Raw genomic sequence first — 26,486 nt, 5'->3', positions numbered from 1 at the left:
CTTATTGTTCTTTATGTTTTGATTTTTTTTCTTTCTAATGGTGCATATTTCTTTAAAATTACCTGGAATATTACAAATACCAGTATTTTTTCCTCCTGCAAACAGGGTTCTGAGATATATCCAGTGACTTCATTTTTATAGATGTACTGAGAATGGCTATGTTTTTAAAAAATATATTTTAATTATAATTAATAGAGGGTTTACAGTTATATTCGCCAGATAGAAGGAGCATTACTTCACATACATTGATACCCCTTCTTATAATTTATGTCCCCATTTCTCTTCCCCCACATGTTTTATTATGGATTCTGCCAATTCTTTTCTGCGATCACAAGTAGTTTTATAATTGTTTTGTCCCTTGGCTTTTCCTTTGTTGATTAAATTTTGTGTACTACTACTCATAGAAATGGGCCAAGTTAAGGTATTTTCTTGTTAAACATATTTGACAAATGAAGGACTTCTATGAAATTCTAAGGGAACATTTTTTTCACCTTTGAATCCCATCTCTGTTATGTCATTAAAAAACATCTCTTAATGCAATTATATTACAGTTCTGTGGGATTATGTGACTCTGTATTGCAGGGTTTTTCTTGTACTGGACCCACAAGTAGTCAGATCATGGTTTAGGAGAAAGACTGTGTAATTAATGTCTCTGCTATAAGAGACTAGACCTAGGCTTCATAGGAACCAGTAAATTCTTTATAAGCAAACAAATCTGAAAGGATCCTTGCAGAAATATCATATTTCAATGGCAATGCCAAGTCATTCATTTTGTTAATAACTATAGAGGAACCTTGCAATCTTTCTGCAGGAACACTCCTGCCTTTTAGATTGCTGTGCTTTCTGATTGGCCCCACAAGACCAGTGCTGCTTCATTCTTATCTGATCTGCAGCCAAGGTTATGAATTTAACATAGGAACTAGCCTTTTCTACTAAAATGGGGACAAGACTGCTTCATGTATTACATTTACCAAATTGTACTTGATGTGAAGTTAAAACTCCTAACTCTTTGAACCCAGCTCCCCATACTGAGGAAAGTGCATGCTTTGTACCTGGCATTTGAGACCCAAGAAAGGATAGGCACAATTGCTGGCATTCTAGAGGGGCTAGTGAATGAGGCATACTCTTTGAGGAACATGGAGAATCTTACTACCATTAATCCCAATGTTACACTGCATAATATGCTGTAAATAGATGTGTGCTTTAAATAGATCTATAGAAATAGATACCTATAGCTATCAGTAGACACTGAGCTTCTGCCATGTACCATATACTGTTCTTATGATTGCAATTCCAGAAGGAGAGAGCAAAAATAAAACTCTACTAAACAAGGTCTTTTGACAGATAGGCCATAAGGAAATTAAATCTTAACATTTGTGGTTTAATGAATAGAGACAAGTGATGCCAGGAAAAGTAAATGAAAAAGTAAAAGTAGAGGAAGGGATGTTTGCAAAAAGCTCTTGGTGGAGTGATGGAGAAAGGTTTAATAGAGCAACAATTCTAAAGGTCTTGAAACATTAGCATGAGTAGAATACTCCAGAACAGCAAGGGATTGGTGTGTTTAGGAGGACAAAGTAAGGAAAGGAGAGAAAGTTTAGCTAAAAAAACAAAAAAAAAATTAGGTTCAAGACTGGGTCTTGAATTTGGTACCTGTTGTGTTTGCTTACTGGCTAACATTCTACCAGCCAAACCACGATTCCAACCCCTAAAACTGTAGAATTTTTTGGGCGTTAAATTATTTTCCTCTTGGTTTTTACTTTAACTGAGATATTAATATGTTGTCAGGTTTTGAGCTAGGAATCTTATGGTTTCACGAGAGCAGAAAGAATTAGAAAAGTTTGTGAACAAGGACACAGTGAGGGAGGCCAGTTAGACAGTGATTGCTGTATCATTGAGTAGAGAGAAGTGAGGCTGTAAGAAGGAACAGTAGTGGGTGATGAAAAGTGTCTGGATTCTGGATAGATTTGTAGGTCGATGCAGTGAGAGATGCTGACAAACAAATAGCTGTGAGATAGAAGAGTTTAATTGTGAGCATAGTCTTTAGCCAAGATGAAGGATTTCCAAGAAAACTGGGTTGTGCAGGACAGTTGTTGATCAGGACCTCAGTTTTGGTTGCAAGTTATAGAGTTTGATTTCTACTGCCAGGTGGATGTGTTAAATAACTGCACTTTACTCTCAGAAATTCAAGGGAAACACTTTTCTAGGGAGATACACAGTTGAAAGTGGTCTTGTTATTGATGATATTTATAGACACGAAACTGAATGAGATCACCAAAGAACTAAGGTAAATTGCAAAGAGAGGCTCAAAGACTTAGCTCTAAAATTCAAGGGGCACTTGAATTTCAAGAGGCTAGAAGAGACTGCAGGAAATGGCAAATGAGACTGAGGATAAAGGGACATGAAAATATTTCTGTCCTGGAAACCAAGTGAAGAAAATGCTTCTTGAAAGTGATTGAGTCAACTCTTAGTGCTTTTGATAAGCCTAGTTAGGATGATGATTATGAAATTTCCATTGAATTTTGCCCTGTGCGATTTATGGATGAGGGTGGCAGTAGCTGCTTTTGAGGAATTTATTAGGCTACAAGCCTGAGTGGAAAGGGCTCAAAAGACTAGAGACCAAATGTGCTTTTGAGAAAAAGAGACATGAGATGGGAAAATGGCTACAAGATATTAGATATAGGTTGTGTCTTTAAAACAGGAAATAACTGTTAGAATAATCGCACACTTCTTAAAAAACCAAAGCTGGTTGAGAAAGAAAAAGATATAATGTGGGAAGAATGTTTTAATGTCGTATGCTTCAAAAGAGCAGATGAAGAGGTATGGAGACAGATGCTGGATTTATTTTATTAGATATGGAAGTAAGTGAATACCTGTGAAAGAGGCTGATAAAAATGTGCTCATCATTGGTTCATACTTGTCTGTGCAATGGGAGATTAGGCTGATCAGTTTAGGGTAAGGTTTGGGGAAGTTTTTGGTAGATTTAAGTAGAAGATACTAAATATTTTTTTACAGGAGTTTGAAAGCACGAAGGGAACTCTCAATGCTTTTAGTCTGAAATTTAATATGCAACAGTTTTTTTAAATTTTTCTCCAGTTACATTCAGATACTGAACTAATAGAATAAAAACAGATTTGAGTATAATTCATCAACTCTAGTTGTGATTGATAAAGGAAGAGGAATTGAATGCATATGGAAAAGCGTGTGTGTGTGTGTGTGTGTGTGTGTGTGTGTGTGTGTGTGTGTGTGTGTGTGTGTGTGTGTGTGTGTGTGTGTGTATTGACTGAAAATGCACCTGAGAAGGAGGCTCTGATGTTGGAGGCAACACAGAAACAAAAAGATTACTTGGTTTGCCATTTTAGAGTGCAAAAGAGTCCATGGATATGTAAGTGGATGGCATTAGAGTTTTGGATATGAGAAAGTTGGTATATTAATATGAAGTGTGTGACAGAGACAAGTCAAAAGAAGGGAGTAGGTTTAAAGCTATCAAGAATAATTAAACAGTGAACTCTTTATAGAATTTAATTGTGTGGATGACAGGACCAATAAGCAATCAAAGTTTAATCTCTATCTAGTGCCATGACTTGTGGTGGGTCTCCCTGGAGTTTTCCTTCCTTTGCTTCTGATGAACTGTGTTATACAAACTGATGGTAAGCCTAGCATGTGATAGTAGAGGTTCGTCTGCATAGATATTGAGACAGACAATTATAATGGAAATAATACTAAGTGTGACATTGAAGATCTAAAGGTTTCAAATGATGAAGAAGAATGAGCCAGTAGTTGACAGTTCAGCAAAAGGGGGCTTCACTGGTATAGTATACTCTGATGACATGTGAGGCAGTGCTGGAAGCAGCTAATGAGCAGGGAGATAGAAGATGAATGAAAAGGGAAAAAAATATGGGTCACCCATATTTCTGGGCCCAGATATTCAAGACATGTGGAAAAGAAAGGCTACAAGCTGAGAGTGTTCTGGGGGAACTGGTTTGTATAGAAAAGATCCAGAATTTACATGCAGGGAGTTTTCAGAGAAAATATAAGGCTTCAGGAGATTTTGCTAATGACTAACCCAAAATTCCAGAGGAGACAGAGAGGATTTTAATAATTGGGCAGGAGTAGGAACTAGGGTGAGAGCACTCAGCCAATAATTAAACCAAATCAGAAATAAGTACACTCCCCTAATTTGACACGTGAATAGGTACATACAGAAAAACTCATGGCCACACATATCCTGTGAATGTGACCCAAATTATATTTCCTGGCCTCTTCTTTGAAGTTGTATTAGAGAAATTGCTTTGGGGAAATCACTGACAGGGTAGTAAATAGCTTATTTCCTTGAGTATTCCTTGACGTTCCCACCTTTGTATCTTATTGCAAACCACAATTGCATCTTTCAGGATAAGCATATTTCCTATCTGCATGCTTTTGAGTACAGCCCATTAATCTAGCCTCAGGATACACTTTCAAACACAGATAGTGAAAAATCTACCTAGTACTAATAACATTCAGCTCTTATAAGCTGTTTACATGTACATCCTTTAATCTTTTCCAATATTTCTGTTATTTTATTACAAGTGGAAAAACAATCTGAGAAAGATGAAAGGTCTTATCCAAGTTGCAGGTACAGGTGTGTGTGTGTGTGTGTGTGTGTGTGTGTGTGTGTGTGTGTGTCAGTCAGTGTCAGAGAGAGAGAGAGAGAGAGGGAGAGGGAGAGGGAGAGGGAGAGGGAGAGAGAGCGAGCGCCAAAGCCTGCTTAGGTCCATAGGGAACAGTTATCAGCTAGTGGTCCCAGATACAATTTGTGTTTAATCAATCTAAATTTATTCTGATTCTGAATGTTGTATTTTGACAAAAAGAACCCCCAGCTTAACCAAAATAAAGGTTTATAATAGAACGGATAGAGCATGACTGCCTACAAATTAGTAATAAATTCTAGGAAATTCAACTGCTTTACGTGATCTCCTTGTATATTTTCTTTTATTCAGAAGTGAGAATCAACCCATTTCCTATACTTCTTACTGCTGTACAAATACATTTAGGAATTTTTTAATATCTCTTCAGAAATAGAAGATATGATTTACATGTGGATATAGATGTGAGGAAACAGTAGGAGAGAGGGAGAAGGAATAGGAGAAGATGATTCAAGTCTGTCTTTTTATCTGTTCTCTAGTTTTCATCTCTTAATCTTTGTGATAAAAAGGGGATTCTGGGGGTACTCTTAGTAAAATGCCTTGATACAGTGAAAGAATAACTTCTATTACCATAGAGTTATTTCCAATCAAGATCAAATTTGCTGCACCATTAATGAAATGCGTAGAGAAGTAGCAGAGAATAAAAGTTTTTGCCAAAACAGGAAAGAGAAATTTTAATGACTTAATTATTAATATTGGAGTCCTTAAGTAGAGTTAATACAATGGCAGTGTTTTATTGCTTTAAAAAAATAAAAAACAAAACAGGTAGCCAGGGCACCAGTTGGCTGTGGAAATGTCTTTTGACAATGAAAGACTTCTTGTCAGGATACTTCTTAAAAGTTTTGTTGAAAAAAATTTGTGATGTGGTACATTATTGATTGTAGGATTTATGAGACTGAACCATGGTTATGTGTATTCCTTGACTCTGAGCAATCTCTTCAGTTAATAAGCATTGGACATATGGACTTGAGCAAGTTAACTGTTCAAATTTTATAAGCTAAGCTCTGGAGATCAAAGAGTGATTTAGGTGAATCACTTGATATATCTGTGTTGACAACCCATGACCAGTTATGACTGTAGTATAGATCTATGTCAGCCAAAGAAAATATTATGAATTTTATGGTCTATTTTAGTTCAGAGATTTATGGATGTGTTTGTGTCTGAGTTGTTTTCTGAGCATAATACATTGGTATATACTCAGTTTCCTCACACATATTAAATCAACTCACCATCCATTTCTACTTTTGCAATACCTATTCCTATTTTATATGCAGTGATACCATCAGCAGACAATATTCAGCCTCTACTTACAAATTGTTATTAAAAAAGTGCTTCCCCTTTTGTGGCTGTAGTACATTTCATGTTCAAAATAAACAGTAACCATGACATTTATTTTTTATATAAATAAGGAAACTGGAGAATGTACAATTTTTATCCACAAAGATCAAAAAGGTCTGCTTGCTATTAACCCGAATGGCTTTTAGGGAGGAAGCAGCGCTCAAACAAAGGAATTAGTGTTGTAAAAGGTTCCACTTAGGGAAAAAAATACGAGGAGAGGAGAAGAGAGGAAGGGAGAGGAGAGACAGAGACAGAAACAGAGACAGAGAGAGCAGGGAGTGGGAGGGGGATATCTTATGTTTTACATCTTGGATCCCAGGGGAAATAATGACTCCAACATTTCTAGAATTTTATATGGTTCCTTTCCATTATTCTTTATGTCCAGTTATGTAAGTGGGTTTCTGATTGTGTAATTCTTGGCAGAGTTGTGTTAACTTAATGAAACATTATTCAGCTCAGTCTTTGTTTTCATTGGCTCAGAGGCTGGTCCTGAGAGGTCTTTTATCAAATGTGAAAAATGTTTTAAGGTGACTTGAGGTGTGTGGATAAGATCTCTGTTGAGAATCAATTCTGCACAGATGAAGCGCTTCCTGGAGGAAGTGAGGTATGCTCTGACAAGGCTCAGGTCTCCTAGGGGATTAGTCAAATAAGAACTCACAGAGTGCTTTCACATATGAGGAAAGGAAAGGAAAGGGAGAGTGACCTCCTAATTGTGAAGGGATTGTGCTGAATAACTAGCTGTGGCCTATCTGTGTGGTATCTCCTCCTGGTCCTGTTTTATTGCTTACCTGCACATGCTCCCTAGTATTTCTGAATGATACTGTGTGTCTGCCTCTGTATTTGGTGCTGTGGGAGCAATACAGAGTTGTTATCCAACTTTAGCGCATTTCTAAAGGGTGTATAGATAGCAGTATTTTCAGTTTCTACCTGGAAAACTTTCCTAAATGCCATGAAGGCATAGGGAAGAAATCTTCCATTTCTATACCAGGTTTTATCATTTTTCTTGGGTTAAGCCTTTTTTGTCTGTTATACAAAGTCCGTGATTTTCAGCCACCATCTTTGTTTGCTTGTGGAAATACCCATTCTACATTGGTGGCCTAAGGAAACTTGAGTATGTAACAAGTTGAGTTGTTTTAGCTACACATGGAACAAAGTGCGGAGGCAGAATAAACTTCAGAGAAATGACCAGTGGCAGGATGTAAAACTTCCTCTGCCCACTCCTCGTTCTCCCTTCTTTCATCCTGCCCACAGACTTTGTGATTCACAAAAAGTACAGGAGATTTCAAAAGTTTGTGCAGCCATGGGTTATTTTCTCTCTCTCATGCTAGTGTTTTCTTACAGCAGTTAGTTCAATTAGACATTATTTACATAACAGATGTCCAGAGGGATAGAAATCTCAGTTTCCTTGTATTTATTCCTGTTTTTTTTTAATAGCCTCTGCAATGAAGAATTTTTCCCCTGTGTTGAAATGTTTTGTGCTTTTAATTAATGTAATCCTCCCCGCCCCCAGTCCCCAGCACAAAGAACAGCTGGTCACTCTCTAGCTGCCACCCCTTTTAACTTTTCCAAATCACCTACTCCAACTCTTTCAAACATTAGCCATACATACTGTTTTCCATTTCTTTTATCCATTAGAGGCCTCTTTTACTTACATTTTTTTTTCCTCTTGACCTGTGAACTTCGTTCTTGTATAAATGGATTGTAGTCAGTTTTAACAGTCCAGAGTCAAGAGGAAAAGACAATTTTCCTTTTAAGTGCAGATAAAGTGACCCATTTAAGTATACTTTCCCATCTTGCTTTGTGTTACAGGAGAAATATTTCACAATGTAGAGATAAAGATGGAAAAGAGTATGATCTCATAATAAAAACAAACTGCCTCTTGAATAAAAGCAAATTAAAGGGATTTTCCTCAATTACTCATCTTCACTAGCCAATGTTCTAGTTGATTTATATCAAATCTTTGATTTGTATATAGGAACAAATCACTCAAGCTCTTAAAAAGAAGCACTTTTTCATTGAGGCCAAATGATCCCTTTTCTGTGCTTACAATGACCATATATAACCATTTCTCAGATGCTATGGAGACTGTACATACCTTGTCTGTAATTCACTGCACTTGATTATCACTGTTAAAACATGAAACAAAATTAGTAATGATGCCTAACAGTGAAGCACTTACCTTGACCTATGCTAGCCTCTTGCTTATATGCTTTCTGTCTACTTTTTCCTAGTTCCCATTTTCTAAATCAATTTATTTTCCTGCAGCTGCTTCAAGGAACTTACATAGCATGAAATATCATAGGTGTTGTGCCAGTATAAAAGAGCCCCTAGTATTTTATATCCCTCATAAATAGTATATGGTGTTATTACTTTCCATTGTTTTCAGAGAGAAAAATCTTTATTAGTTTTATGATAGGTGGAATACAGCATATGTAGATAAAAACTGGAACTTATGTGATGTACTTTGTTTATAAATATATTTGTTTGGGGTTTGACTTTCCTCTTTTTCACTGTACATAGGTATTATGATATTAGGGCTAGATATTACCATAATTAAATAGACTCAGCTGGTAAGCTGAATGTTTGTGGAAGTACTTCACTGCAGTTCCATCTCCCCTGTGTAAAACATTCTTCCTCATGGAGTTCAGTGTTTGATGTCATGCCCATGAATGTGTTTGTGAGTTATTTGTGCAAGTAAAGGTTGTTACACTGAGAGGTACCTCAGAGTCCCCCAGAATCATTAAGGCATCCACTAAGATTACATCTTACAAGAGCATGTTTTCCCTGGTACAGATTAATGATAGAGTTAGCTTTCTATGCCCCATTTATTTGCCTCCCCCACCCCTGCCAAGAAATGCTCTCCTTAATACAGGGCTTCTAGAGCATCCATAGTTAGAATATTCAGACTCTTTACCTTTTGGAAGTTTCTTAGGGATGTATCCATTATTTTATTACTAGTATTAGCTCTAAGGCTAGTTTTTCTTGGCATTTCTTTCTTTCAGATTAATTTTTTCCTATAGCGCAAGAAAAATTGTTTAAGCCCAAGTGCCTATACCTATCTTAAAACAGGATTTTTTTTTAAAGAGAAGACTTCTCTGCATAGACTGAATCCAAAAAAGGATTAAGGAATTATCTTTCTCTGAAAGAAATGGAGTCCTGGAAAATTTAATTGGGGTCAAATGCTTTTCCTGTTCTTATAAAGTCAATTTTTATCATTTTTGGCATGCATTTTATTGCTGTATCTAGCTAGAATATCTGATGTATACAATTTTAAATGTAAGTACTATATGAAATCACATTATAATCTAAACAGTACTTTAGAGTATTTGCCATTAGTAGATACTTTCGAATAATCAGCTTTTTGATCTCTCAAAACAAATTGTAACCATCTGTACAGTTCTTAAAGATAATAAAAAGGAACAAATTATAGTTATCACTACTGTGTTTTATATGGAAAGTTTACCTTAGATAAAATTAATGCTCTACATCATTGTACTTTGAAAATACAGTTTTTAGAACCTATGGTTTCAAAGTTACATCTTGGTTCTTTCATTCCTGAATTTTTTTTTTTCTTATGGTCCTTGACTTGAAGGAAAGTACTCTGCCTGGCCTAGTGGTAGAGTGCTTGCCTAGCATGAATGAAGCCCTGGGTTTAATTACTCAGTATCATATACACAGAAAAAGCCTTAAGTGGCACTGTGGCTTAAGTGGTAGAGCACTAGCTTGGAGAAAGTCTATGGACAGTACTCAGGCACTGAATTCAAGTCCCAGGACTGGCAAAAAAAAAGTTCATTCTGCAAATGTTCTGCAAGTGAATTAATAATAAATGAATAAAGCTTTAAATTCCAGCTCTCCTTTTAGATGTTGTTGAATTCTAACTAGGGGTTCTAGTGTTATCCTATCGTGTAAATGTTTATATACATGTGTATATGTGTGTATATGTATATACACATATTTTGTATATTATGAATATATAGTTATATATGTGTTATATTTGTAAATGTTTGTTTTTTTTTTGCCAGTCCTGGGCTTGAGCTCAGGGCCTGAGCACTGTCCTTGGACTTTCTCAAGGCTAGAGCTCTACCACTTGAGCCTCAGCACCACTTCTGGCTTTTTTCTATGTATGTGGTACCGAGGAATCGAACCCGGGTCTTCATGCATACTAGGCAAGCACTTTAACCACTAGGCCAAACTCCCGGCCCTGTAAATGTTTTATATATAAATGATTATGCATGTTATACATGTCCCCAATGTTTATACATGTTATATATAAATTTGTATATAAATATATTTAATATTGGGAATAACAACATATACTAAATATTGCAATACATAAAACTATATAAAATATTTCTAGTAGCCTATTTTATTATTGTATTATTTAACTAGTTATACCAAGTTGTTCAGAGTTGCCATTCAAACAATCAGTTCATGAATACAATTTGTCTTGATTAATGTCATACCTTTCACCATGCTCACTCATTCCTTCCAATCCATCCCTTCCCTTACTTTCTTATTGTTCGTGGGACTTGAACTCTGAGCCTGGGCACTATCCTTGAGCTCTTCAGCTCAAGGCTACCACCCTATCCCTGAAGCCACAGCCCCACTTCCTGTTTTCTAGTCATTAAATGAAGATAAGATCTTAGGGTTTTTAGTGCCTGGACTGGCTTTGAACCACGAGCCTCAGATCTCAGCCTCCTGAGTAGCTAGAATTACATGTGTCAGCCACTGCACCTGGCTAATCTCTTGGTTTTGTAGGAAATATCTTGAAGGTTTAATGCATTTTGTCACCCGTGCTACTATTTTGTTTATTCAATTATTTTTATTCATCAAAACTTTACTAAGTGTAATTTATCTCAGCATCATTGCTGTAGAAAGCCATTAGGTCTTGAGAGTACCTAGCTTCATTGTTGAAAAACTTGAATTGTGGGGCAACAAAAAAGAAATGGTAATGGTCAAAGGATGGGCCCACATTGCCTTTAGTAGATGATTGAACACCAGAGTTGTCAAGTAATATGAGAAGTCCTGGCAACTTACCACTGATAAGATAGCTACGTGAGACCTATAGCAAACTACAGTGCACAGTGCCTTGGTCTCAGGACTTTTGGGGTATCCATATTCTGGTATGTGCCATACTTCTCTTCCCACAGAGTTCCTGCATCATAATTTCCAATTTTGGCTTTCAAATTTATTTATGTTTCCCTTTGCAAAACCACAAACTGTGACTTTCCTCTTAAAATAATGGAGAAGGACAGCAGACGGAAATATAGCCATAAATAGTAGCAAGTCATGCAACTTCGCAACAACTTACAGAGAAAGCTCCAAGACAGGCTTTCTATCGTTTCCCAGAAGGACATCGCCCCATTTGTAAGGAAATGGAAAGACTTAGAAAAAAATCATATTAAGTGAAGTAAGCCAGACTCAAAGGAGTATAGGCTCACTGGCTTCTCTCATTTGTCATAATCAGTAGAAATCTTGGGCTTTCCTAGCAGAGATTTACAATAGAACTTTAGAGTAAGTTTTAAAAGTTTTTCAGAAAGGTTTCTATTTTCAATATCTCTGAATGGACTCTTTGCATATATTCCTATCAAAACCCCCCATACTTTACTGTCTACCCTTTCTCTGAATTCTTGTTAAAACTAGAATTTTCAATTTACCTTCAACAATAGATGCTTTCAATAAATGTAAAGAAAATCAGTTTTCAGGCTTTAGTTTGTATTTGGTGGATTATCCACAGTAAGTCCATCTTTGCACAGAGGTAAATGCTTGAGTTGTGAGTCAATGGTTGCTGTATTGCAGAGGATATCATGAATTCATCCAGAAAGTTCCAAGGAAGCAGGGATAGAGGAAATAGTGAAACTTTTGGGGAAGCTGTTTAAGGGTGATCTGCCAAGAGGAGTTGGTAGAAGGATGTAGAAGAAAGCTTGGAGGAGTGATACTCAGAGCCAGTGGGTGGACACAGAAGTTTGATGTGTCTTCTTTGGTTGAATCCCAGGTAGGCTGGCAAGATGTAGGTCTAGAAAGACAGTCTGATCAAAATAAAGTTCTGATTTCTTTATTTGTTGTGTCTTGAGTAAAAGGTCAAAGTTAGAACTGGGGGGATCTCTTATATCTGTCAGTGAAGTAATCAGTAAATAAGGAAAAATACAGCAGATGCACCTTCACTCTGGTACTCAGCTTAATAAATTTGAGTGCTAATGGACATTCTCTAGTTCAATCTGAATGGTAAATGAAAAAGAGGAGGCAAGGTAATGTCGAAGACTCCAAGGAGACAATCAAATTGATGATTTTGCTGGAACACAAAATTTTGGTTACTTAGGATCTTCTGCCAGCCTTTGCTTCAGTCCTCAACATAAGACTTTTTTAGGGAAGGATTTGGGAGATTGAGAAGCAGGTCTAAAACTGGAAGGTTAGCTTTTGGCTGGTACATTTTGTTTTTTGTTTCTTGTTTTTTGAGTTTTGGGTTTTTTTTATAGGCAAGTAAAACTTCGACAGAAATCTTACTTCTGTACCTTTCTAAAGATGTTGAGTTATAGTGGTTCTAGGGAAAACCTGTCCTCTAATTTCCTCATCTTATCTTTGTTCACTTACAGAGAAGACAGCTTCGTTGTGGGGATTGAAGTATTACAGTTGCTGTACTCAGTTCTGTGATCTTTCCAATGCACAAGTGAAAAAAAAATAGCTTTTATTCTGTCCTAAGTGCCAAAAAAGATATCCATTTCTAAGCTGCATGTCAGGGTTTGGTATTTATTGGATAAAGTATCTGTCCTAATTCTTCACTATTCTGGCTACCGTTGTAATTTTGCTGATGAAGGATATCCACTGATCCTTCCTTTAACATTCATTTTTCTTTGGCTTGTATTTCAGAGGCGAGATTCAGTCCTCTAGATAAGTATCTAGGCACCTGTTTAAAATATGTACTTAATTGCTTAGTGATCATGTCTATTATTAAGAAACTTGAAAGTGGGGCATTGTGGTTTACCCCTGTAATCCAGCCTATTCAGTAGACTGAGATCTGAGGATTATAGTTCAAAGCCAGCTGGAGCAGAAAAGTCCATGGGACTCTTATCTTCAGTAAACTACTCAGAAAAAGCTAGAATTGGCACCATGGCATTGAGTACAAAGAGACTCAGGGAGAGACCTGATTTCAAACCCCAGGACTGGCAATAAATAAATAAATAGATAAAGTTGAAATAGTATGTTAAAAAAGAGATCTTGTTGCTTTTCAGAAAATGAATCTGCTGAGTCAGCACAAACTAATGATTGAGATGAATGAGTATTTATTTTTTGACTCAGTCATTCTCATGTCATATATTTGGCAAAAAAATGAATAAATCAGATCCTGGTGACTCATGCCTGTATTCCCAGCTACTCAGGAGACTGAAATCTGAGTACTACAATTCCAAGTCAGTCCCTGCAGGAAAGTCTATGGGACTCTTATCTCCAATTAACTACCAGAAAACCAGAAGTGGTGCTGTGACTCAAAGTGGTAGAACACTAGCCTTGAGCAAAATTGCTCAGGACAGCACCCATGCCCAAGGTCAAGCCCTATGACTAGGAAAATTTTAAAAGAACAAATTCATACAAACATGCGTACACACATATATGTGTATATATATCTGTATGTGCATGTCTGTATGTGTACAATTTTAAACCATCTGTTTTGTTTTCCTTAAATATAGATTTTATTTTAAGAAATAGCATTTTATTTTAGAATACATTTCACTTTTCTTCATAATAGTTACATATAATATTTGTTTATAATAATTATACATACATTAAAGTTTTTTAGGAGCAAATTAAAATGGAAAATTAGTTTGGGGTAAGGAAGAAAGGTTTCCTTTGAGATTCAGCTTCATAGTATCCCATATAGTTATCTTGGTCTTTTTGGCCTGCCTTCCTTCTGAATTTCTAAGTTATAAACTGAACAGGATCTTTTTAAGAAACAACACATATAAACGTTTGTGAATCACTCCGAACACAGAGCAGTGATCACTTAAACAATGTGTGTCAATGCTAAAATAGATCTCCTTAGTATATCAGATGACCTCCTGGGTCAGAGAGAAATGACACAAATTGGTGAGCAAGAAGGCTGTTGTCCTCAGAAAACACAGCTGATGATGCAGTGCTTCTGATCTTAGTCAAAAAATAAAAGGACACAGAGTCTTAATTATGAACCATCAAAATTGGTTGGTATTCGATACTGCTAGATTAAAGTTTTCCTTTGACACTTATGAATAAAAGAATTTCCTAACCAATTTGGTAGTTTATCTGAACTTAGTTGTTCTGCAGTTTCCTATTTTCCTTCACATTCTTAATGCTCATTGGTGGTCCTTTTTTCAAACCAGTTTTTCCATTTTCTGGATTTGAAATGCTACATGAATGAAAGTAGAAACTGCTTGTGAATGCACACTTAACGTTTGGCTAGACTTAAATCATATCCATTTCAATCTGTTCATTTCGGATTGTGTATCCTGTCTGCCACCTTTCTGTCACCTCCCTGGCTAGTCACACTTTATAGACACTTCAAAGCATTGAAAAGGCCATCTGCATGATTGGTACACGAAATAGATTTGGCTTTTCTTGCTAAGTAAGCTTTTGGTGAAGTGTTATCCCAGTAAGTAGTGAACATTTCAAGGAGATGCTGAGAAACCACAGTTTATATAGCAGTGTTATAAAATGTTTCTTCACCAAAGTATTTAGATATTCCAATGAAAATTGCCATATAATTTCAAGTAGAAAAATCTAAGCCATTTTTAAATTCAAGGATGAATCACTAAATGTGCAAATCCTTCTAACCATTGTATGTTTCTAGTCCTGTCACTCACCTACTTGCCTTAATTTTTTTCATGTCAAGGGATGAATAACTTGTCCACTTGACTATACTAATTTTCTATTTCAGTACCTCTAATGCCATGAAACTATATTATACTTCTTCAGACATGGAATTTTCTACATCAGATCTTGATTTTTGAGGCCAAATATTTTAGGTGGAAAATTGTGGGTTCCAGAATTACACTTGGCTGCAGTTGGATCCCATTTCTGCTGTTTCATTGCCTGTGTGACCACTAGTGACTGATTTTAAGCTCTAGTTTCGTCTATTCTGCCCAGTGTGAAGACAGTACCTTTTTGTCTTGTAAGAAAGCTTCAAGAAAATAATTAGTACACTTATATAAAACAGCTAGATGAATAGTTAGCAGTTATTTTGTACTCGTACTTGGCTAGGGGTAAGGGTAGCGAAATTGAAAACTATAGTAATTTTAAAAAATTGCTTTGTAAATTGCTTTAAAAATCTGTTCAGAATTCCCCTGAGTTACTGTTAGTTGGATATTTTTCCAGACTTGGCTTTTACCTTAGTATCCATAAGAAGTCACATTTTAAACTCATATAATATCTTTGCCAGTTATTTTTTTCCCTCTGACTTCATCTTGCCTCTTGCCTTTGACATATGCTTCCTTTCTGACACTAATCTCAGTGTTTTCTCACTTAGAATTTTCAGATAACTCCCTCTCCCCTAGTACACAGCAAGAAGGTTCCTCCTTGATGTTTCTGTTCAGATAGCTGCCATCTTTAACATAGGACAGAAGGAAGAGCTGCATTGCTAACATGGATTTTGTAGGGCAGAAAAATATCTGAAAATTCCTGTCAACAAGATATCTGTATTTCTAAAAGGTGTCTGATAGTAATTATCTTCTGTGAGATGGGTCAAAGGAATCCCTGCCTGTACTACAAATAGTTTCATAACAATCTTCAGAGGTTTCTTGAATTTAACAGTCCTGAATTGACAAATATCTTAGATGTCATTGTAACTTCTGTTCACTACATGTCATCCTATGAAAAGAGGAACAGCTAAGTAGCTCATAGAAAGGGAGGCTTTCAAATAGAAGAATCCTAATGTCAGTAAATTTGTTTTTTTTAAAGCTTATTCCATCATTAAGTGGTTTATTTAGAATATTATGCATCACCAAGTCTTTGTATTCATATTGTGGTTACTAATCCAAACTCTTGAGGCAGATATTGTGATAGGTTTTATTTTTATACAACAGCTTTATGACAAGAAATGCTCATCTGTTAGCAAGAAAGGAAACACAGAGGTCTATTGAGGCTAAATGGCAGTGTAGCCACACAGTTATTAAATGATTCCTTCTTCTAATCTAGACACTCATCTTTGTACTATGCAATTTTGCTTTATTTTAAGTATCCATTTTCAACTGGAGAAAAGCTCCAAGTGAGTTAATTACAGTGGATGTAAAAAAAAAGGAATTCAAATTAGTAATATCATTATCTTTCTGTGTTTCTAGTTTGTACGAAGCAGGTAACTGATGAAGCGTCCTCTACTAGAGATTCTAGCCTTACCAACCCAGCTGTGCAAAGCAAGTTAGTGTCTTCCTTTCAGCAGCACACCAAAAAGGCTCTAAAGCAGGTAAGAGAAACGCTGTTCAGTCTTTATCCTTTAGCCCTACCTACATTCATTTTCCTTGGTTCTACAAACCAAGGAAAATGAATGAGAACCTAGCAACCAGAAAAGGATACAGGTAGCTCCAGTTCAGCTATTTATGTACTAGTTAATATAATTTTAACCTATCATAAAATGTATAAGAGGTCTGACTGAGAAGTTTATCATTTTTTATCTTGTGGGTGATGCAGTTATGATTTCACATTACTGAAATATATTGTTATACCTAGGGAAAATGGTAAGTATAGCTTACTTTTATCTAGAATATCCACCACTGGGTTTGCTCAGTATACAGTGAAGTTATATAATAACATACTGTTGTAAAATGTGCTGAGACAGTAGTGAAAAGTGATGGTTATAAGATTGGGATTTGGTCTGGCATGGTGAGGTTTGAATAATTGTTATTCTATGAATCTAAGCAAACTAGGCTTCCTTTGCAACTCTCAAATCCTTCTCTGAGGGAACTATGAGAAATTTTAAGACCTTGCATGGTGACTGATGTAAGAACTGACTGATGAAATACATTGGAAGTATAGGGTAGCCTGAGTCTGGACCATAACAGTTACTCAGAGTGTACTAACTACTTCTAACACAGCAGCAAAATATGTAAAGTAAAGGAAAAGATGTTGGTGGTGTTATTACGAGGTTGATTTATCTGTTTTATTCTTTCTTTTCTTTCCCCCTTTTTTAAACCTAAAAATAGTGTTAGTAACTGCAAGACACTCAGCCTTTATCCTGAATTTCTGGTGTGCTCATGTTTATGTCCATTCCTTTTATAGTTTTTATTCTCCTGTTCCAAACTCTCCCCACTAATCTATTGACTCTTTCATAGATATATCATTCTCATGTAAGATGAAATACATCATTTTCTAACTCGGAAAAGAGAGACCATGTTTTCTAAATGAAAATTAATATTTTCTTTTAAAAGCATCTTAATATTCCTATCACTCTTCTCGACTCAGAGCCTTTCCATTTACCTTCTCATCTATTACAAACAAGAAAATGTCAGAAAGAAGCTGAATGATTATATTAGCTTTCTGTTCTATATTAATTACTGAAATTGTAGCATTTCAACTCATTGGTCTTACAGTTAAGGTAATAAAATTGTTTCATCTTGCATAGGTCAAATAATCTTCAGGGAGCTTCCAATTTATTTATTTTTATTATTTCAATGTATAGAGGGGTTACAGTTATATTTGCCAGATAGAGGGTGCATTACTTCGCATACATTGATATCCCTTATGTTTTTTCCCCATTTCCCTCTCCCCACTACCTCTATGTTTCCCCTCCTATTTAAAATAAACAAGTAAAAATCTATATAATATACCAGGTAACAAAGTGGGAGCTTCCAAATTATATCATGACTTTTATGAAACATTTTTGATGCTGGAGAACAGAACTACAATCAATATTGAGATAGCTTTTTAATTGGTGAAATAAAGGCTGGAGGTAGGGAAGCCTGGGAAGAGGTTCATTCAGGCAGCAAATAGGATGCAGTTATAAAATACCAACTGGAACCAAACAAAGGATACAAAACTTGGCACTTACATCAGTGGCATTTAAGAAGCAGAATGGGATCATAAATAAAATGCATTCTTCTAAAGTACAATGATTTGGAAAATGTGCCAGCTGTGAAACCTGTATGAGTGTGAAATAAAAGATTCAAGTCTCTCTATTGTTGTCTTTATGTTTTCCTATTTTGGTTTTGATTTTAGGTCATCTGAACCTTTTCTTTTTAAGAGTTACTAAATTGTTCCACACTTCCACAGCTCACTAGGGATATTTTGTTTTGTGGTCGAACACATATTTATTATATGTGCTATTCTTCCGCTTATGATTTCAATCTGGTTTTAAGACTCTTGTCTCCTAATTCAAGTGTCCAGAAAGATTTTGTTTATTGATTTCTTCAAACTTCTGTTTTACTACAAAATAGCAAATAAGTCACCAAGAAAACATATGTAGATAGACTAAAGTTTGATTAACCAAACTCATGTTAACCAATATTAAACAAATCTCATCTTGGAAATCTACTGAGAAATGATAAGCTATCCTTGCAGAATTTTGCCCAGATTTCCTGTAATTGCTGAATGTCTTAAGACAGCGTTTCAAGAATTGGCTGAATTTACAACCTTTAAATTGTAGCAACCTCAGCAAATTACAGCCTTCTTTCTTGAAAGACTATAACAAGGTAGAAATTTTTGTTATTATATATGTGTATATATATATATATTTCTACATCTGTTTTCCAAGTTTGTAAGTATGTGTTTGTGTCTATCTATGGAAGTTACAGTCATGTAAACCAAGGGTAAACTGAATGAACTTAATAATTATGTAAGCTGATGTGTACAATATGCATTCATTTTTATGTGCATTTAATCTTCCTACTCCTATCCCAGTTTTTCAAATGCAGAAACTAAGGCTCAAATACACTAGCTAACTTGTTCACAATTACTCAACATATAAATGGTGGAGATGACTTTTAAAGCTGAGCTCATGGTTTCTGATTTTACCTTCTAGTCTAATACTGCCTCTCTGAATATGCATCAGTACTACATATCAGTTATTGACATTGGTTGTGCAAATTTACATACCTAACATTTTCTATGACATGAGGAAAACAGTCTAACACAGTAATTAAGAACGCCATTTCCAAATGCATAAGCACATATTAATGGCTCACATCCAAATATGATTAGCCACTTTTGTTTTATTCAAGCATATAGGAATTTGGTAGGGCTGTAATACTTCAACTATACACAGTGGCCCAAACAAATACTTAGAAGTAGGTAAAACACAAATTCCCAACAACCTTTCATGATCACAAGTACTGTGAAAATAATGAGGTAAAACAAACCCCTTTGCAAAAAGTGCCAGATGTAATTTTCCAGAAAGCAGCTCCTCATTGATCAACCCCATACAAAGCATGCTGCTATAATAAGTAGGTTCAGTTGATTTCCCAGCACTGCGGATTGCATCTAACTATAGATTGGACTGTGGAAGCTTGAATGCTCTTTAGCAGTTGACATGAAATATGCCCATTGCTTTCGGTGCTAGCTCATGTGCCTAGTATGCACAAGATCCTGGGTTCCTTCTTCAGCAACAAAAAATAACCCGCAACCTGAAGAGCATTTTTATTCTGCTCAAATACTTCAGTCCCTTTTATTCTTTAATCATCAAAACATTGTCCGCCATATATTAAGCATAATTGCATGAATAGTGTATTGTTTATTTCCGTTGATTTCTTTTTACTGTGGATAAATATGTTCTGAGGTCTCTCTCTGGAAAACACAAAGTTCCTGATTATTGCCTTATTTCTTCCCTTTTCCTTCCCTTCTTTCTGGGTTGGTGTTTCATATCCTGAAAAAGTGTGAAATGATTACATTTGGAATTTAAAGAAGGATAATTAAGAAAAATTATACCCCAGAAGTGTTAAAGCATCCAAAGAAAATTAAGGATTGCAGAACAATGAGTTCTTTTCTTTTCTTTTTTTCTTTTCTTCTCTTTTCTTTTTGACAAATAACCAGGTAGTGGACATAATCTTTCTGTGTTGTCTCTACTGGTTTATTTGACTTTCATTATTAATTTACAATGATAGGATTTATTTATAAAGTTGCAAATGCTTTTCTCTCTTGACATTGCAAAGCAGATTTTATTCTTGGTGCTTCACTTTATGTGGTTGGCCAGTACTGTGAAATTCCAAAGGTTATGGTGCATGATACTGCATGATAGTGTCTTCTGTACATGGGCATTCATATTTAGCAAACTAGCAACAATACTGTTTGTTGATGTCTCACACAGCCAGCAATTTCCTATGTGTGTATTTCTAGTGATTTAAGTTTTAGCCTTCCCAGCAGGTGATGTTTTCAGAATTCTACTGAAGGGATTATTTATTACATAGTGCATCCTTTAATGCCAGAGTTGGTGTTGTTTCTCTATTAAAATGATCATTTGTTGTTTCAAGCTCCTAGCTCACACCAAGGTTTCTGATTTTCCAGTTTTGTTTTATTTTGGTCTGTATCAGGGCAGACATGGGCACCATTCCACATTTTTAACAATTATCTGACAAGTTTTCAGTCTAAAAAAAATGTGTATCTAGAGGTTTTTCCTGTTCTTTTTTTTAAGCAGGAAATATTGTACTTTATCTCCCAGTAGGAGCATGTTCACTCAGCATCTTTTGATTTCTTCCTTTTCACTTAAAGCCAGAATAAAATTGATGTGAGAGTGATAGGATCTTTCCTTTGCCTCAAGTGATTTAGCTCTAATGTTTATTTCCATTAAAAAAAAAGTCCGTTTACTTTTAGGTTTAAAGCCTATAAATTTCTTTCACATTGAATAGAAACCAGACCCATGAACTTAGTATGTCTTAAACATCATGGATGGGGACCAGGAGTTTGTCCTAGGTGTAGAGTGCTTGCCTAGCATACACAAAGACCCAGGTTCGATTCCTCAGTACCACATGCATATAAAAAGCAGGAAAGTGATGCTGTGGCTCAAGTGGTAGAGTTGTAGCCTTGAGAAAACCCAAGGATGGGGCTTATACCCTGAGTTCAAGCCCAGAACTGGAAAAAATACCTTGTATTAAGCATCATGGATGTTGACATTTTAAGTTTGAGCAAGATATTACACATACATCTAGTTTATAGGTGCATCTCTTCATAACTGACTGCTATATGCTTTTTTTAAGGTTCTGCTTCTCTCTGGATATAAAAATGACAGTATTTAAAGTTGCTCAATATCATTAGTGGCCATTATCATTCAACTAAGGCTGAAATTGTACATGAATACTGGGGGGTCTTAATTGCTCTCATATTCCAAAATATACCTCAAATGCAAAAGTAACAGTTTATATCACAAAAGTGACTATTTTTTATAGGCTAATCAGTAAAGACAACCACTAGCTTGCTGTGGAATAGAAAAAGCTGCCCCCTCACCCAAGGCAATCCCAACAAAACTATAATTTTTTAAAAAATATCCTTATATAGGGCTTACCCTCCTCTATCATTGAAAATAGCTCCCATAGTATTATTTTATCTATTACACAGTCTTACTTAATTTTTTTCATGGGGCTTGTATGTATGGCCTGGTCACTATCCCTGAACACTTTTGCTTAAGGCTAGTGCTCTGCTACTTGGAACCACAATACCACTCTGGTTTTCTGGTGATTAATGGAGATAAGCATCTTATTGACTTTCCTGCCAAGGCTGGCTTTGAACCATGATATGATCCTCAGATCTCAGCTCCCTGAATAGCTAGGATTATGGGTGTAAGCCACCAGATCCCAGCCAAACTTACATTTTTTAGGCTATAAGATATTCATCTATTGACAAGTATAAGTTAGACAGAAGGTGACTTTGATTTATAGCATAATAGAATTTTCTTCTTTTTCTTGGAATTTTAGCAAAAGCTGAGAGCTGAAATAATGTGATACACGTATTCCCTGTTCTGAAGAGAGGTGCTAGACAGAGCCCTGAAGGACTTACTGAGGGGAGGCCAGATGGTCCACTGATCATCCCCTAGTAGCTATTTAAAAACTCATGCAAATTCATTATACACACTACACAGTCATAGTACAATGTATGCTGTGTTTTGAAGTATTAGGAAGCCTAGAGAATTCTGTAGCCTAATCATAATAAAGCAGAAGAGAGAAAACAGCAAGCAATACTGTGTACATTGACTTGTACTGTGCATTGAGTAGGTACTAAACACTTAGCCAGGCATGGCCCATACGAGTTTTCCCAGGAAGATCTGGAAGTTTTTCGATGCAGAAGAAGGTGGAAGTATGGAATCTATGCTTAGGGGCATCCTTGAGAGTGAGAATAGAATATGGTTTCAAATAATTTATAGGAAGGCCTCAGTTCCTTATTTCTTAGTATCATTTGACCACCATCAGGGGAAGGATTTTGCCATCTGTAAACTTCCTAGTCTTTCTATGTGGCTATGTAGTTTCCACTCTATTTCCAGAATCCCTAAACATCCTTCCTGATTTACAAGTTCTGATACAAATTCTGTCACTGAGCTAAGACCAAACAATGTTCTCATTGCTGGCAGTGTCAGGTTGCCTTTGTCACCTGCAGCCCCTTTGGGACTTCCCGTTTTCTAGATCCTCTGCCTGAGTTTCTCTTCATTAAAATATGCAGTAATTACATAATTAACCATTTTCTTTTTACTGCTATGGATTTTCAGTACAAAGGAGTTTGGCATCAAAAATGGTATATTTGTTATGGTGTGGATAGAATGTATGAATACTTATTAAGTATTTACTTTGTGGTATATCTGTTTCATATATATATTTTTTTATTTTTCACATCTTGCCCACCCCATTGTCTCTGATTAACAAGGACATTTGCCTAGATGACTTAACCAGCACTGCACAGTTGATTCAATCTTCTGCTCACTCAACAGCCTTCTTACCATTGCCCATGCAGCTTCTAAAGAGTTCTGCCTTGGCCCTGCTTCCTCCAGAGTGTCTTAGAGGAGAAGGATTTTTAAAACTCATTTTGGTGGCAGACTTCTTTCTTTGGGTGGTGAGAAATGACAGTTAATTGATACTAAACATTGCTGCCCACTGGCTGAAATTCCCCCAGAGATATGTGCACTTGTTCTGATACATTATTTAAGGTATAGCCATTTGTTCAGATGCATTATGTAAGACAAGAAAACTCATCTAAAAATTAAGACTGGAACCTGGCATGTTTGGTAACACATACCTTCAATCCCAACACTCAGGAAGATTGGAGAATTTAAGCCCCATAAGTTAAAGAACAGCTTCAGGTGCCAATGCCTGGCTTCAGTCTGGTGTATTTCTCCATTACTCAATGAATCAGTCACTACTTCAATCTAGATTTGCTATTTCTCTTAAGTACTAGATGCCCTTCCAATTCAGAATATGTATTTCTTCTCGCTTTATTCTTACTCTACAGCCCTCAGACACCCCGGCACAAAAGGCCTTTCGTGGTTCATTTTTATTTTTAGAAGATTATGAAAAGACTTTCAGTGAAACCTTAGATGGTTGATATGCTCATCAATAGAGAAACAGAGTCATATGACTGTTTGGCTTATATAAGCCAAATCCAAAACAGCTAAGCTTCTTTCCTGGTTCACTACCAGAGCCCAGGAGCCTCGCTGACATGAACATTGTCCAGGTGCTCTTGTTTATAGTGTCACCAAGTACTTTGTACAGAAAGCCTTGCTGTCCTGAGCCTCTCCATGGAGAATGCTTGGTTGGTTTTTCTCCTCCCATCAATGTTCTGACCTTCATGGAGTATATTCTAGTATCCAGTGTCAAGTGAATTCTGCTTCCTGGAAGGCAAACTAAACTCTTCAAGACGCTCAGTCTGAAGTGACTGGATCCAGATGAGGAAATTGAGATCAAACCCTAGCACACTGAGTTTGCCTGAAATTTATTCTTTTACTGATATTATTAATGTCAGACTAAACAGGTACTTCCCAATTTTTCTTACACATGGACTTAGTCCCCAAAGAGAATTAATATGCTTATTTTTTATTTTTTTACATTTTTTTCATATATTTTTATTGTAATTAATAGAAGGGTTACATTATATTTGCCAGATAGAAGGTACATTAATTCACATACATTGATACCCTTTCTCATGTCTTGGTCCCCATTTCCCTCCCCTCCTCGCCCAACCTTTATCTTGTTTTCCCCCTTCCCTATCCAATTTCAAATAACCAAATACAAATATATCTAATATGTCAGATAAAAAAGTGAGATACTGTAACAATATGAGATAACCAAGGGACAGCAAAAGAGATGAGAGATAACATAGTACATTAAGGACAACAATCACTCATTATATGGCTTTTGTTTCTATATCCTAGAGGTCCTTTCATTTAGCGTGATACTATATGGCCTTATGTATCTAGGTTTTGCTCTATTGCAAATCTCTGCTAGGAGAGCCCAAGGTTTCTACTGATTATGACAAATGAGGGAAACCATTGAGCCTATGTAATATGCTTATTTTTTTAAGGAAAATAGAGTTTTAAAATACAGTTATTTCTCTTATGTTGCTGAGTGTTTAATTTTAGCCACTTGCAAGCACACAGTGATTGCAAATAATAATATTATTGAAATAATAAAATATTAAAATGATATTTATGAAAATGAACTCCAAAAATTGGAAACAATGGGTTTTTTTGTTACTTTGTTTTATTTTTTCCTCTTTTTTTTCTGTAGCATTTGTCTTGTATGTAAGTTTATCTGTTTTTTTAGGAAACAAGGGGGAAATGCAGGAATGATAAGACAAAGAGTGACACTATGTTGAAAATGAACTATATACCTGGTGAGGGAACACTGTTTAACTCTTCACTGTTCAAAAAAGAAATGTACTCATTACCTGGCTTATGTACTGCAACCCCTCTGCACATGAGTTTTCCAATAACAATAAAAATATATACTGTATAGAGAACTGTTGCTTGGATTTTCTGAGTAGAAATGCCTATTTATAAAAATTATTTCTGTTGGTATTTTCCTTCTGAGTGCTAACTTTGTAACAGTAGCGTTTTCTCTACTCTAGAAATCTAGTACAACATTTTGTTGCTTTAATTTACCCATCATTGGTTACCACTAAGACTGCCAAAAGGAAAATCTTTGACTTTTGATTCTAGGCCACTGGTTATAGCATATTTTTTCTTAACCAGCATTTGTAAAATAAATATTTATGAAATAAATCCTTGAAGTTCACATGTGTACACACTCTTAAAAAACTGACTGCAATAGGCATAGCTTTTATTCTCTCATGAAGTTTTACACAGTGAACAAAGAAGGCCTTAATAGTAATTTAAAGCCCTGTGTTGTTTCATTCTGTTGTATTATTGGATTGTTAGATTAAAGTCTTCAAAGGGCTCTGCCTTCTTACCCAAGACTAGAGAGATTTATGCAAGCACACGCACATTTATGTGCAATTATGTCTATGCCTTGAGGAAAGAATAAATGTCTTAAATATTTTATAGCACATATGCTCTCATTAAATTTATTATTGACAAAAGGCTAAAGGTGGGAAAAATAGATCATGTTAATCTTTGTATCTTTGGTCCCCTCCTAGTATTTTCAGGTACTTTATAAAATGCTATAAAGTAATAATCAAAGGAAAGATGTCGTGTTATCATGAGAAGACATCACTTATGATAAGTAGTTCCAACCCTTTCATTTCTCATCTGGCTTTAATTCTCATCTTAATTTCCTTTTCTCATTTAAGTAGTGTTTTTTTTAATATTTCACTTCTGTAATTATTTGATTGGTAAATCTTATGATCAACAAGTTGAACATTTAGGTAGTACCTTGTGCAAAAAATATAGTATTGTTTGTGAGAGCAAGGGAATGTATATCCCATATAATATAAAAGACATGTTGACAACTCTTAGTCAGAGGACATTAATCAAGTAACTGAAATGTTGTAAAATTGGTAGGAATTACACAGAAACCAGGAATTAAAAGGTTTTTGGCTGTCTGAGGCCAGCCTTTTAACCTCTTAAGGGACTTTTAGCATTTCTGTGACTGTGAATTTAGTGGTTCTTCTGTTGTTTGTAGTGCTTAAGACATTTCCTTTTTATTATAGGTAATTTTCTGCATTAAGCAATCAGCTAGATAAACCCATATTTCAAAACTTTTAAATATCTTTTTATTACATTATCATTACCACAGTCGGTTCATTTATTTAATGCAAAACACTCCCATTTAGAGAGATTTATATATTTTTTCTTTTTTAAAAAATTCTTGGATTTGCTCAAACTGTCATGTTCGTGTTCTGAAGGTTAATGCCCAAAGTCAAGCAGACAGAAGCCAAGTGCTGCCAGGTTTCCAAGATTAGGACTGATTCCCTTCACAGAAATAAATGATTCCTGCCATGTTCAGTGATTTTGTGCAGCGCTCCCCACGGCTGAGCGAATGCATCAATACAGTAGTTCTTACATGCTGTACATACTGATGACACTTGGTGTTAACTGATTGACGGAGCTGCGCACAGGAGACGGTGCACCTGCAAGAGAAG

At 35.8% G+C, this 26,486-nt stretch overlaps 1 protein-coding gene across 1 annotated transcript in view; it reads left to right on the top strand.

Annotated features, from left to right (window-relative positions):
- Positions 1-26,486, top strand: part of Asxl3 (ASXL transcriptional regulator 3) — a 90,993-nt gene that overhangs the window by 1,499 nt on the left and 63,008 nt on the right. Inside the window, exon 3 of the mRNA XM_090353275.1 lies at positions 16,325-16,446. Coding sequence (XP_090209401.1) covers positions 16,325-16,446 — 122 coding nt within the window. The remainder of the gene's footprint in view (positions 1-16,324; positions 16,447-26,486) is intronic.

Source organism: Megascapheus bottae, chromosome 19 (assembly GCF_031878675.1).
Source record: "Megascapheus bottae isolate mThoBot1 chromosome 19, mThoBot2.hap1, whole genome shotgun sequence".
In the NCBI taxonomy this organism is placed as follows: domain Eukaryota; kingdom Metazoa; phylum Chordata; class Mammalia; order Rodentia; family Geomyidae; genus Megascapheus; species Megascapheus bottae.
This window is presented reverse-complemented; position numbering and strand designations above follow the sequence as displayed.